Source organism: Tricharina praecox (assembly GCF_024521635.1).
Source record: "Tricharina praecox strain CBS 144465 chromosome Unknown BZA05scaffold_7, whole genome shotgun sequence".
NCBI lineage: Eukaryota > Fungi > Ascomycota > Pezizomycetes > Pezizales > Pyronemataceae > Tricharina > Tricharina praecox.
The window spans coordinates 29905-42757 of NW_026250409.1; the positions used below are offsets into that span (position 1 = coordinate 29905).

The 12853-nt window shown below is 53.9% G+C and overlaps 5 protein-coding genes across 5 annotated transcripts; all 5 read right to left on the minus strand.

Annotated features, from left to right (window-relative positions):
* Nucleotides 1–1590: 1590 nt before the first annotated feature.
* On the minus strand, nt 1591–2850 carry BZA05DRAFT_244274 (uncharacterized protein). Its single transcript, XM_051479944.1, has 2 exons — nt 1698–2850; nt 1591–1634 (listed from the first exon to the last, which is right to left on the minus strand). Exon 1 carries the CDS (start codon nt 2430–2432, stop codon nt 1740–1742), a length of 693 nt encoding a protein of 230 aa, XP_051340986.1. The 5' UTR covers nt 2433–2850; the 3' UTR covers nt 1591–1634; nt 1698–1739.
* On the minus strand, nt 2851–4264 carry BZA05DRAFT_244273 (uncharacterized protein). Its single transcript, XM_051479943.1, has 2 exons — nt 3793–4264; nt 2851–3719 (listed from the first exon to the last, which is right to left on the minus strand). The coding sequence occupies exons 1-2, from the start codon at nt 4188–4190 to the stop codon at nt 3269–3271; spliced, it is 849 nt and encodes a 282-aa protein (XP_051340987.1). The 5' UTR covers nt 4191–4264; the 3' UTR covers nt 2851–3268.
* Nucleotides 4265–4864: 600 nt separating this feature from the next.
* BZA05DRAFT_244302 (uncharacterized protein) lies at nt 4865–6399 on the minus strand. Its single transcript, XM_051479945.1, has 2 exons — nt 5034–6399; nt 4865–4970 (listed from the first exon to the last, which is right to left on the minus strand). The coding sequence occupies exon 1, from the start codon at nt 6237–6239 to the stop codon at nt 5085–5087; it is 1155 nt and encodes a 384-aa protein (XP_051340988.1). The 5' UTR covers nt 6240–6399; the 3' UTR covers nt 4865–4970; nt 5034–5084.
* A 440-nt stretch (nt 6400–6839) lies between these two features.
* BZA05DRAFT_244270 (uncharacterized protein) lies at nt 6840–7852 on the minus strand. Its single transcript, XM_051479942.1, has 2 exons — nt 7264–7852; nt 6840–7194 (listed from the first exon to the last, which is right to left on the minus strand). Exon 1 carries the CDS (start codon nt 7807–7809, stop codon nt 7315–7317), a length of 495 nt encoding a protein of 164 aa, XP_051340989.1. The 5' UTR covers nt 7810–7852; the 3' UTR covers nt 6840–7194; nt 7264–7314.
* A 2900-nt stretch (nt 7853–10752) lies between these two features.
* On the minus strand, nt 10753–12712 carry BZA05DRAFT_443218 (dihydroxyacetone kinase; the record flags this gene model as incomplete). The annotated part of the gene is made up of 5 exons (XM_051486833.1): nt 10753–11357; nt 11410–11673; nt 11726–12411; nt 12462–12642; nt 12706–12712. 5 exons carry the CDS (start codon nt 12710–12712, stop codon nt 10753–10755), a joined length of 1743 nt encoding a protein of 580 aa, XP_051340990.1.
* Nucleotides 12713–12853: the final 141 nt, after the last annotated feature.

Consider the following 12853-nt stretch of genomic DNA (forward strand, 5'->3'; position numbering starts at 1 on the left):
TTCGACAGTGGTCACGAGCGGAACCTGGCACCTGCTGCTGTAATAATTGTGACAGAGTTTGATCGATAGCATCTCAACTTCTTCACCGCGAATTTGAACCTACTAGCTACGCTGTCTTTCGGTGTCTGACATGACAGCCCCTGGTCTTCCTATGTAAAGTGGGTGCCGGTATGCATCGTCGTCCTGTGCCGCCCTACAGTACGTATTGGAATTTTGGCCTGCTTCGCTGTGGATGGCACACTGTCTTTGCCGTGGCTACCGCGTTCGCTCGTCGCCTCACCACAGATACCACACTATACTGTCTATGCCACGATGAACCCGCTGTATGTACTTGCTGTGGATAACCCGCTTGCCTCGCCGCGGATATCACTCTGTTCTTGATCGTCGAGGTATCCTGTAGATGATGACTATGATGAGAGAGAGAGGAGGCCTCTCGAAATTCCCCACTATCCACTAAGTTCTCCTCGTTCAGGGTCAGCCCGCCATCCTATGATCCTTGAGAGTCCAAAGTTGACTTCGGTGCTCGAATCCCCTGCCACCTACCAACCAAGGGGAAGGTATGTACTCTAGCTCTGGATTCAACCAGATGCTCGCCCAATTGCCTGTCCTGGGGTCTGAATCGCTTGAACCTGGTAGTCGAATTGGTCTCGCGGTCTGCCGACGTTTTGGTGTTCGCGTCCACGCTCGCCTCTATGATAGGTACCAAGTATCTCATTCTCCTACCATCGTCGTTCGACTTTCAAGTCTAGCTACCACGAGCTGCTGACTCTGCTTTCCTCCCCCCTCGTGTCCGATTTCATCGTCTTTCTCATGTGCTTGCTGCACAGCCGGGTCTCGTGCCGGATCCCATACCGGGGCCGGGCCCAGCCGAACGGTGTTTGTCTCGTCGACTGCCTGGTGCTCGTTCTAATAGGTGTTGAATTTTTTCTGGTGTCGCTACGTAGGTCTTAGAAAATCAACGATGCGTTGGTGTTGTTGTCTCTGGTTGGTGTGTAGGCAGCGGCGGATCCCAGTGGGGACTCGAGCAGGAGCCGGTCATGCAATCTCACGCGGCGAGTGATATGTAAGTACTCACTTACATAAATTCCTAGATAAACCTGTTAACTCAAAGGATTACAGGCCGCGAGCGGTAGCTAACACGGTTAGTGAGTCGAATTAGCTTACTTCATTGTGTCTCTGAGGTTGAAAATATGCACTTAGATTAGTTGCTGATCTTGTTGCTCTGTTTTCGTGATGCTCGTCGACGATTCGCTAACAAAACAATCACTCGACTGAGCAACGATGCAGTACCGCAGAAAACCAAAAAAAGATATAAACAGAACCACGGTTTGAACCGCAGCAAAAGGGCGTCCTCCCCAAGGTTGCTAGCCTTGTACAGCCGATGGACCTTCTCACCACCTGGGAAATTCACTACCACTGAGCCATGATCACTGCTTGGTGGTTTCGCTGAGAACGAAATCTTGAACCCACGATGCATCGATAACCCACTAAAATCAATTGTCATAATGAACGAGAGACCATATGTACGAAAAGAAACAGAAACAGATATACAAAGGAGAGAGATATGTATATGGAGATATAAAGAAAGTGCTTAGGAACCTGGGCCAGTACTCCGTACTCCGTCGTCGAAACCCCTTGACACAAAACCTGCTGAGTCAACTCCCTATCGGACTCTCAATTTGAGGTGCAGTTCGTACCTAAAGCGTGGAGGAAAGACCCGTGATACAAATCACCGCGGACTACCTCTTCCATGACAATCTACAGATGGGGCCGTGGATAACCCATTCCTCGCCCTCCTCGTCCGTGTCCTCCTCATCGCGTTCTCTCCTCACGTCGCCTCCCTCAATTTCGACCCCCTTGTCGTCGTCCGCTTCTTTCGCTTCTTCCTTCGAGCACGGCGATAGCTTATAGTGCTTGAATCGCGGAACCCACACACGCCTGAAACACACCTCGCATGCAGAATCCACACACTTTTCCACGCGGGAAAGAATCCCTCCAGACTCCTTCGGAAGTAGAAGCCCGCCTCGCTCGACCTCTGCTCGATAGCGATGGATGTGGACCGGACAGACTGCTGTTGGGCAGCAAAGGAGTAGCCCCAACTTGGCCCTGTTTGTGGAACCACGCCAGTGATTCCGGGTCTCAAACTGCCCGGTGTAGGCGGTAATGCAACACCACGGGCAAATCACATAGTCGCCTGTGGGCGTAGTCGATCCACCATTCGGCGCACAGAAACAACACTCTCCGAGAACAATGTCGAAGCGAGAATCGTACCTGTCCGCGTCGAGTTCGGCGGGGTCGAGATTACACATCCGAAGCGCACGGTACCATAGCAGAACGAGAGCTTGTCTCGTTGGGAGAGGGGTCTTCCAAGCGGCCAGCGACGGTGTACGTCCATGATGGTCGATTGCACGGAGATTCGCGCCCTCATTCATCAGGAAGACTAAAGCCTGAAAAAGGTCGTCATAATTATAAGTGACCCGGTGCCAGTAAGGCTCGTATTTAAATTAGAGGAAGAATTGATGGAGCACAGTGGAGCCGGTCGTCGGCACGGAAGCTCTAACGTCTGCACCCCTGCTGAGCAGCTCGTGCAGGGCCTCCTGGACCTGGGCCCAACGATAACCCTCGGCGAAACTTCGCCCAAGTGCTATGAGCGCAGCCGCGGCGGTTCTATCTGGGACTAACACTGACAGAGGGATATTGGCATCCCATCCCATATGTATCAGTGTCCGAACGGCTTTGGTGTTTGCATGCAACAGCGCCTGTTGTGCAAAGTGCCGTCCATCCGCACAAGGTACAAGCTCAGCCAGTGCCATGAGGGTGCGTGGACTTGTATTTCCTGCTAGAGCAGCGCTGAGAATATCTCCGGGGTCTTCCTGCAGTAATGGATCAGCACCGCGCAGCAGTAGAAGCAAGGGAAATTCTGCCCATTCGATTGTGTGAGGTAGTGTGGCGGCATAACATTGAAAATAACATTCTAATAGATGGATTCCGATATCACTCGTCACATTAGCCCCTTCGTCGAGTAGGCTGACAATGGTGGAGTGGTGTCCGCCGCGTAACGCATACTGACGAAAGGATCAGTTTTGCGCTTTGACCGATGCAACCTCAGGAAGCCCACTACAAGCGGTGTTTCCCCACGACGATTTCTATCGTTGGATGACGCCAATCCTTTCCGAAAAAGATCCAGGATGCCAGCAAAATCTCCCTCTGCGGCAAGTTCGAAGATCGGGGCATCGTGCGGCAGTATGTTCTGCTTCGAGAGGGTAATCTACGGGAAGGAAAGAGACCAAGCTTGCTGTCGTGCTTGCATCGAAAGCCGTAACTGAAATTGTTCGAATATTGTCTTCCACGTTACAATATTGGCCTGGAAAAGGTACTGGCTACCCAACAGCCGGCCGGAAGGTGTCACAGTCTTCATGCTAATGTGTTGGACTTGCTGAATGCCCCAACAACTAGAGCAGTGGCAACGTTCGGAACAGGCTCTCCCCATGGAACTTTTAAACCAGCCTGTACGTCTGCGACCCCGGAAAGGTGTTGAGACGGCCATCGAACTTATCTTCGGGCTGAGAGGCGACTGCGGATGTGGGACGCATTTGAATTCCATTGCTAACCTAGCTTCTAATCTCTGCGGGAGAACAGCATCTCGAGTATAGGAGCTTGGAGGAGCGATTGGGTGTTGACAACATCCACAAGGAGACGCTGTATATGACACCGATTTCCTGTACATCGGTCCTTCAGCGTCCCACCTTCCTGCTACGCGTATGGAAGTGGAAAGCGAAGCGGGGCACTTACTGGGCCGCAAGTGAGAGCACAAGATTGAAAGCACCGATATGCGAATCCAGCCTTTTCCCCAACGCATCGACCTCGCCGCCCTTTCCGAGCGTCCACTTCGTCTTGACCCAGCGCGTTGGGTCGCCCGCGGTTCCCGTCAGGTCAACTGCGAATCCGTGCAGCGTCTTCAGGTCCTTCCTGAAAGCGTCGAGGTTGAGGCCGCTGCGGAACAGCTCGTCCGCGGACAGCGCGTTGAGCTCTTCGAGACGTGCCATGACTGACTTGAGCGTGGCAAGTGAATCGTGGACCCGAACGATGGCTGTCGGTGCGTCTTTCCACGTGTCCACGAGTTTCGAGTACTTCACGACCAGGAGATCCGTGAGGGCAACGAATCCGGCGATGCTGGCGGCGACTTCCATGGCTGCTTGTGTAGACTTGGTTGTCCGTGCGGGGCTGCTTGCCTTCCAGCTACTCTGAGGCTGAGTTCTATATATGTGCCCGGCTTTCGTGGCATTGCTGATGTTGTACGACCATGAAGGTACTTAATGCAAGTACTTGGAGAGGCGGTGTCAACGGCGCCTGCGCTTGGTGAAGTCACCTGATTTTGGCGTGCGTCAAACCGGTAATGGCGGCAACAAGTAGCGAGCTGTGAAGAAAGTGCTAAAGCAAGTTGCTAAGAGTCTTCCATAAGCAAGAAGTAAAATACTAGAAAATATTGAGTGTACCGGAAGGCAAAAACATTCCGAGGGCTACCACAGTCAGCGCCGAGGGCAGTAAATGGCGGAGGGCGCGACGCTGATTGGAAAACAACGACTGGTGTGAAAATAAGTCAAAACCAGAGGCCGAATGATACAAGAAGTGTCCGCTATAAACATTCCGTGACATCAGCCCTCGGGGCGGTCCCAGTCTGATAGTGTTGGATACGGTGCTCTTCATAGATAGTCTTTGACCCACGGTAGCTACCTAGTCTCCCTCTCTCTACGTCTCCATTCCATCTCTAGATAATCCCACCCCACGATCCTTCACAGTCCCGGACTCCATGGAGATTCTTCGGCACTCCCCTCTCGGCGAGCTTGTTAAAGAAGCTCCCAGCCGAGCAGCCTGATCAACTCGATTGCGCCAGAACTTTCTACCCGCACCGGCATTTCTAGACGTCCTCGAAAGCTCTACTAGTGTTTCACCCTGCTTCGAAACCGGTGCTGTTGCTTTAATTGAGTCAACCCCAACTCGACCTTTTGTCGGAGGGGAAAAGTTCCACGTACCTGAACATCCGCCCCCAGAACGGGCTACCCAAACCACTATCGCGTACTCTGCTAAACCTCTTCCAGTGAATCGTGAAATTCCTGTTCCTCGTCGGAATCTTCGTCATCCCAATAGTCGCCATCTGACTCCAAATCTTCCATCGAATCCAGCAGTATCGTGTAGTGCGGGCGTGCGTTCCATTTACTGCTCTCGGCTGTACATATCGCGCATACGGGTTCCGCACACTTCCGGACCCGACGGAGCACACCCCCCGACCTTTTCGGAAGCAGAAACCCGCCTGTCGACTCGGCCGCCGAGCGATATCGGTGGGACCTACAGACGGCGGTTGGGCAGCAAGGCGTGACGTCCAGCTCCGGGTCTCTTTTAGACCCGTCGTATTCAACCGCGGTGTTGCGTTCGTAATCGCACACGTATGCTTCTCGGTGGCACCACGGACACAGCAGGAAGTCGTACGCTGTGGACCTCGCATCCAATAAGCAGAAGTAACATTTGGCGAGAACGACGTCGAAGCGAAAATCGTAGTCCTTGTCGAGGTCGGCGGGATCGAGATTGCACATCCGAAGAACACGGTACCATACCAGAACACCTGCTTGTTGGAGGGGCGAATCCCAGGCAGCTCGGGTCGGTGTACGGTCCTGTCGATCAACGGCACGAGGATCCGCTCCCTCGCCGATTAAGAATGCTAGATACTGACAAACATCGTCGTATCGATATCGGGTAGGCCATTCTGGATCGTTCTCTGCTAATGACGAAAAGAAGTCGTGGAGCACAGTGGAACCGGTCGTCGGCACCGAAACCTTCATGTCAGCACCTCTACTGCGCAGCTCGCGGAACGCTTCGCGGGCCTGTGGCCACTCGATAAGCCCCTTGTAGAGACTGTTCGCAACCACCATGATTGGAGTCACCGTGGTTCCGCCCTCGACCACGAGTGGGGCGTTGGCATCATGTCCCATCTGCAATAATGCGCGGATAGCCCCTGGATTTGCCCATTTCAAGGCCGCTATGAAGTGGCTATCTTCCACACGAGGCACGAACTCGGCCATCGCCTTTATCGTGCCCGTGCCTTGGTAGAATGCCAAAGTATCCATGAAAAGACCGCCAGGATTATCCCACAGGAACGGGTCCACACCGCGCTCCAGGAGGAGCAGTGGAAAGTCTCCCCATTCGGGCTTGTCCACTAGTATCGCCTCAACCAATAACATCATGCCATCATCATCCGCTACGTTTGCTCTTTCCTCAAGCAAGTCGAGAGCGGTGGAGAGATGTCCGTTGCGGACCGCAAATTGATGGAACCGTCAGCGGGGGTGGTTTCGGCAACAGCAATCTCGGGCTCTCGAGTGACTCACCAAGAGCGGCGTCTGCCCGTCGACAGTTCTATCGTTGGGCGAAGCCGATCCCATCCGAAAGAGATCGATGATGCCAGCAAAATCCCTTCCTAGAAAGCTCGAAGATTGGGGCGTCGACCGGCAGTATATTCTGCTTCGAGAGGGTGATGGACGGGAACGAAAGCGACCAGGCCTGCTGTTATGACTGCAGTGAAAGTAGAAACCGAAACTGTCCGAAAGTTGTCACCCACGAAACGAAATCGATGGACAGAAGAAGTTGCGTGTCCACGGTCTGGCCGGAGTGAGGTGTCACGGTGGCCGTCTTTAGGTACTGTGATTGTCCGATCCCTCAGCAACGAGCGCAATCCTTGGAACATGCTATCGCTTTCGTGCTCTGGTGGCCGCCGATACGCTTGCCACCCTGCAAGACCAAAGGCCCCGCCGTGGATTGTGGTCGTGAATCCGAGATACGTGACTGCTGCGAATGCGCAATAAATGATCTTTCAGGCGTCCCCATCCTTGTATAAATTTTCTGAGTAATATCCAGCTGAGCCTCAAGCTTGGGAGTGTGGACGGTCGATTGGGTGTTGGCGATATTCTGGAGCTTCACGACGTGCTGCTGTATATCTGACACTGTTTTCCTGTAAATACGTTTAGCAACGTTTCAAAAGTTTGACGGTAGCGAGTGAGCAGCGATGCACACGAGACGAGATTGAACTGGCATCACGCTCGAGAGCTTGGTCTTCGTAACCATGGGACCAGAACAGCGAAGGCGCACAGTGATCAGTAACTCGAACACCAGTACGGCTACTATTGATGAAAATTATTCTCAACCCTGAGCCCGTTGACCCACTCAGAGTCAGCCATCTCCGGAAACATAGGTGTGCTGCAAACAGGAGTACACCTTTGTCGAGAATAATCGGCCTCCACCCTTATCCGTGGAAAGACTTCGGCCTCACCGGAGACCGCCTCCGGTGAGACGCCACTCCAGTCCGGGGCTCAATGCTCGAGACGTCTCGTCTCGTGTGCAACACTTGGAATGAGGTACTAACTGAACCGCAAGCAACAGGACCAAGCTAAAGACTCCGATATCCGAATCCAAGCTGCGGCCCAGCTCCCTGGCCTTTTCATTCTTCCCGAACGTCCACTTCGTCCTGGCCCAGAGTTTCACGTCGCTTGGAGTTTTCAACAGGTCATCCGCCAGATCTTCCAGGGACTTCATGGTCCGCTTGAAAGCCGCGATTTTGAGACCATTGCGGACCAGCTGGTTAGAGGACAGCGCCTTCAGCTCTTCCAGACACACCACGATCGGCTTGAGGGTGCGGAGGTAATCGCGGATTGAAACTATGGCGCTGGGAGCATCCTTCCAGGCGTCGACGATCTTCGAGTACTTTGTGACGAGGAGGTCGGCGAGCGCGATGAATCGGGCGATACTGGCGGCGACTTCCATCGCTGCGTGTGCTGAGCGTGCGAACGGACGTCCGGAACTGTTTCCTCCAGCTACATGCTATCTTACTGCGGAGCTGGCGTTTATATGGACGTCTTTCATGGCACTGCCCCATGCCACAACATCTTTTGATTGGGTGGATGAGGATGCAGGTTCGGCGCTTATTCGATTTCTGATATATCTGAGACACACTGCAGCCTGCCGGTCATTCTTGTTGCGGCCCGTAAGGCCTTTGTTGTCGGAGCGGCGTGTTTGATCGAGTGAGGTTTGTGCACGGCTCACGAGGAAGGTCCTAGTTCGTCTGGAACGACTATAAGTACAACTAGAAGTTCAGCTAGAATAATAAGAACTACATCTTCTTCTTCTTCCGACTGCCTTCGGATCGGATCCCCTCTCGTGCGCCCCAAACCTCCAGATCGTGCATCAACAATTCTGTGGCTTCCGCCGGCCAAGGAGATTTGCGAACAACTCGGGGAGCTTCCCGCCGTACGTCCCGACGATCCCGCGCGGTGCAGGCGGTCGATGATATCGTCATCTCTGCTGACCCGCCGAACGGAGTGTTACGTAGGTACGGTTCGTCTCGAATTCATCCTCAGCGGCGCGCTGTCACGGCCACTTTTATCTCCTTCACTCTCCCGGCACAGTCGGCGTGGGCCAGCTTGGGTAAATCACCCAGTCACCCAGTCACCCGCGGAGAGAATCTAGCACTATAGCAGGTGGATGAAACCCCCTTCTTGTGGAGAACGGACTCTGCAGCCCCTGTCGTTCCCCATGTCCCTCTGATCCAGGTCCGCACCGGGAGTGCCCGTAACTGGTCCCGGTCGCCAATCTGCGGCAACTGTCCCACAATATCGTTGCTTATAAAATCCTCTGCAATCTGGTTTGTTGCCGCCGCGCGGAACGTGTAGCCTTCCCGCACACTACTTGTATGGTAGCGAGACGAGTTGGCAACGAGACGGTACTCCGTCAGATTCGCCTCGCCGTGCAGTCCCATGGCGAACTCGAATGGTGATCATCCGACACGGCGAGAGTCGAGAGTCGAGCAATCCTAATTGAGTGCCGGTATGGCACAGCATAGCAGACTCCCACGGTCCCCCTCCCGCGTTCGGGCGACCGAAGACCTTGCAACTCCCTACCGCCAGCAACTTCCTGCAGTCAGCGCCAACTGCGGCGCCTATGCCCGCTGCAAAGCTGAGCCTAGCCCCCGCGTTGACTAGAGTAGCGACAGCACCGCCACCAATAAGCAAATCTGAATTCCGACCCAGCTCTAAGCCCCCTCTAACGATGCGGACTGTTGTCCTCCCGCAAATCGAGGTCGTGGGCCTCGTCGATCCAAAGCTTGAGGAAAATTCCTCGAGAGTCACACCAGATTTCGCAAAATCAGCCGCTGCCGTCGTCGTTGTCAGTACATCGCGAGGAACGGAGACCAGGCGGTAGTCCGGCTGCTCATTGACGGGGTGAGCCGACGGCCAGGCTGTGGGAGGTAAATCGTTTGTTTTTTGTTCAATCATCATTGCGCCCGACCTTAATAGATCATGGCAGATACATATCCGTTTCCACCCAGCTGTCACTGGGAGGTAACTAATTCGTTGAAGATTCACGCCAGAAAAAAACTACAAACAGAGCACATTTCGAGTGATTATCTGTGCGCGCCCGCTGCCACACTTGAACCATCCCTTCGGCCCGAGCCCAGACCAGTTCATCATGCAGTCCCGCAATTCCTCCCCAGCTTCCAAGTCTAATCACAACTGAGGCACCATAGGGAATCGAGCAGTGCTCGCGAGGTCTCCGATGTTGCCGTTGTCGTCGTGGCTGAAGTTGTGCTCTCTTCCACCAATACTCTCAGCTCCGCCAGGGCGTCTGAGATGTATTAAACGAGGATATCTGTTTCGATCCGTTGTATGTATAGACCTTAACTTGGCCAATAACTAATGCTTAGGTATAGATGAGAGTGAGCGGGCCAAATACAGAGATTATAAGGAGATACAACGACAAATTCCGTCATATACGTCTTCCAAGGTTATCTCAGAGTACAACTATTCGAGCTGCTAGGGGGGGTTCGACAATTCCGCTACGTCAAGACTTGAAGACGACAACTCTGACGCCTCATTCCGGCCGGATCCTGGACACGCAGTACATTGGTATTTTTTCGGGGTCGATTTCATGACGTGGAAGACGATTTTTGGACGGTTTCGGTTACGGGTTGCGATTGCAGTTTTGCCAGCAAGCTTTGTCTCAGTTTTTCCTATCAATTGCTCTTCCAAAGCAGAACAGACTGCCGGACGATGCTCCAATATCCGAACTTCCCCGCAATGTGGAGGCTCTCAAAGCTGGAGCCTGGAACCCTTGAGGTCATTCGGGCATTTTTTTAGACCGTGGATGTGATGTTAATGCACCGCTTTTATTTTTTGGCGAGGCGAAACCAGTGTCAGTGAAGGAATCCTGTCGAATGTCCTCGAGGTACCAAGTAGGGCGGGCGAGTGACCGATGATCGACTCAATGGTATCAGTTTGTGAGATATCATAGGAAACCGGCTTAACCTACTGGTCCCCGACCCCGAGCGACTCGGCTCAGGAGGTGGTATGTCTTATGGTAGGATGAATTCTCGTGCCGAGATGGCGTTTGGAACGACCTCATTCCTTTGACGTGCGTATGGACACTGAACAAGGGACCAAGCGCTTTTGGTCGTTGCCCGACCGCTCGAGAAAAGCTTAGCCAGCCTCAATACTTGGAATGAAGGGATACCGGTAGAAGATAGACAACGAGTGATATATCTAGCATCTACTCTTCCAATTGAAGAGAGCAACGCCCCGTGAACAAGGCGAACAGGACGGGAGTTTGATTAACAACTGATAAGCCAAATATTAACTATTGCCCAAGGGCATTCACTGTATGCATACTCATCGCAAAATTTCCGTGCCAACACCCCTCTAGGCTCTCGTCCCCCTAAATCCCCGCCAGCCCCTCCGCTAATACCGCAATCCCCACCGCCCCGGGATCCGGAATATCACCGATGTGGTCTATATAAACGGTTCTCCCGAGCCTGGGCATCATCCCCTTCGTATTCTCCGCACCCCTTCTCGCACTCCTTGCCGCCGCCGTCAGATCCTTTTTCTCGTGCAGAGTCTGTAGGAACGGATGGAGGGCATCCATGAGTGTGCGATCACCCGGCTGCGCCGGCGTATACCTTCCCATTTCGTGCATAGCTGTGAGGGCCGCCTTGCTCCACGTGCCGATGTCGGCATGCGTCTTGCCCGGACTGTCGTCGCGGAGCGCTTTGACAAGCGCGTTGAGGTATATGCTGAAGAGCGCCCCCGAGGTGCCGTCCATGTTCTCTTCCACCACGTTGGCTAGTTGCGAGATCGTGCTTACCGGGTCGCTGCTCACCCGTCCGGTTGAGATAAACGCTTGCACGGCTTGCGCTCCGCGTTTTAGACCTATGCCGCAGTCGCCGTCCCCGACGAGCGTGTCGAAGCGTGTTAGGAGGGGCTCGGCCGCAATGAGCTTTTGGAGACCCGGGGAGACTATCTGCGAGAAGTGGGCAGTGTCCACTGATTTCTCGTTAGCTGGCGGGATTTTTTGTTTGAGCGGATGGTGACTAACTCTTAAGGCAAGATGTGGGGATTTGCTCGAATTCTTCCAGAGGGCAAGGGGGGGAGGTCTTGACGGAGGCCCAGGTGGAAGGTTTGACGGAGGCAGTCCAGCCGAGGGTTTCGTGGGCCGCATCCAGGAGTGAGATCATGTCCTTGCCTGGGCCCAGCCCGGTATCGACGACACGGAGGAGAGTGATGGAGAAGCCGCTACCGTTGAGAGAAGTCATGAACGTGCCGGTGTATATACGCAGAGGCTTGACTTTGTATTGCGCGGCTACAAACAATCAGTCTCCGAACAGCGGCCAATCATATAAAGGACGACATACCGAGTCTATCCACGACCTTGGCCGTGATACCGCCTAGTTCCAGTGGGGAAACGCCTCCAAGGTTGTTGATCATAAGCACCCATTCCTTGTGGTCTTTAACGTCGAGATAATTCCTGTCCTTATCACTCTTGTCGAGCAATTGCATCAGCATAGCATTGATCAACCTGGAAACCTGCGAGATCTTCATCCTCCTGCACCCGCGTTCATTATGAATCCCCATGCCGAGCTCAATCTCATTCTCCTCCAACACACACTCCTGCATTCCCGTTGTTCCGGGGATATGCACATGGTCGAGCGCACTGCCGAGGGTGACGAGGTTCCTAGTAATGAGTCTCGCGAGCTCCGCCGTCTGCGACAATCCCGCGCCGGTGGCCGCAAGCGCACCAACAATCTTCTGAACGAGCACGGTGCCGGCCATTCCGCGCCGCCCGACCTTCCCGCTCTTCTCGCGGCCGACGCCAACGTCCTCGCCCACAACCACCATCTCCACGTTGAGCCCGAGCGCCCGCGCTTTCTCCGTTGCGAGGCCGAAGTGCAGGACGTCGCCCGTGTAGTTCATTACGATCAATAACACGCCGGTGTTCGCCCCGGCCCGCTGCGATATGCAGTTGTAGATTTGCTTTACCGACGGAGAGGCAAAGATGGTGCCTGAGACCGCGGCACGCAGGATCCCCTCGCCGACAAAGCTGCCTTCTATCAGTCACCTGGATGGAGTGCATGGGACGTGAGGAAGTACCCTGTGAACGATGGCTCGTGTCCCGCACCGCCGCCGGAGACGAGAGCGACGGTGTCCGGCGAGGACGACTTGCGGTAGATAATCTTGTTGACTTCGTCGAGGGCCACAGAGGGGTTCGCATATTTTGCGGCCTTGAGGGCAGCCATTACAAGGTCCGTTGGATCATTGATGAAGTGTTTGTCTGTTTGTTCATACCCGATCAGTTTACACCCCAGTGTCCATCCATGGAAGAAAAGAGACTCACTCATCATGGTCCGTGCTTTCGAGGTGATTAAGATTCTCGGTATTGGTATCGCTATTAGGCCCGCTAAACTGAGGCGGGATAGGTTATTATTATTGAGGTATCGTATGCTCATTCAATATCACAACATACAGCGAAGAAACCGCAGCCT

What these genes read in the sequence shown, in the direction of transcription:
- BZA05DRAFT_244274 (XM_051479944.1), bottom strand. Translation starts at nt 2,432, where the DNA reads ATGAATGAGGGCGCGAATCTCCGTGCAATCGACCATCATGGACGTACA.
- BZA05DRAFT_244273 (XM_051479943.1), bottom strand. Translation starts at nt 4,190, where the DNA reads ATGGAAGTCGCCGCCAGCATCGCCGGATTCGTTGCCCTCACGGATCTC. An exon ending in GTGCTCTCACTTGCGGCCCA is followed by an intron (nt 3,720 to 3,792) that starts GTAAGTGCCCCG and finishes ACCGATGTACAG; the next exon opens with GAAATCGGTGTCATATACAG.
- BZA05DRAFT_244302 (XM_051479945.1), bottom strand. Translation starts at nt 6,239, where the DNA reads ATGATGTTATTGGTTGAGGCGATACTAGTGGACAAGCCCGAATGGGGA.
- BZA05DRAFT_244270 (XM_051479942.1), bottom strand. Translation starts at nt 7,809, where the DNA reads ATGGAAGTCGCCGCCAGTATCGCCCGATTCATCGCGCTCGCCGACCTC.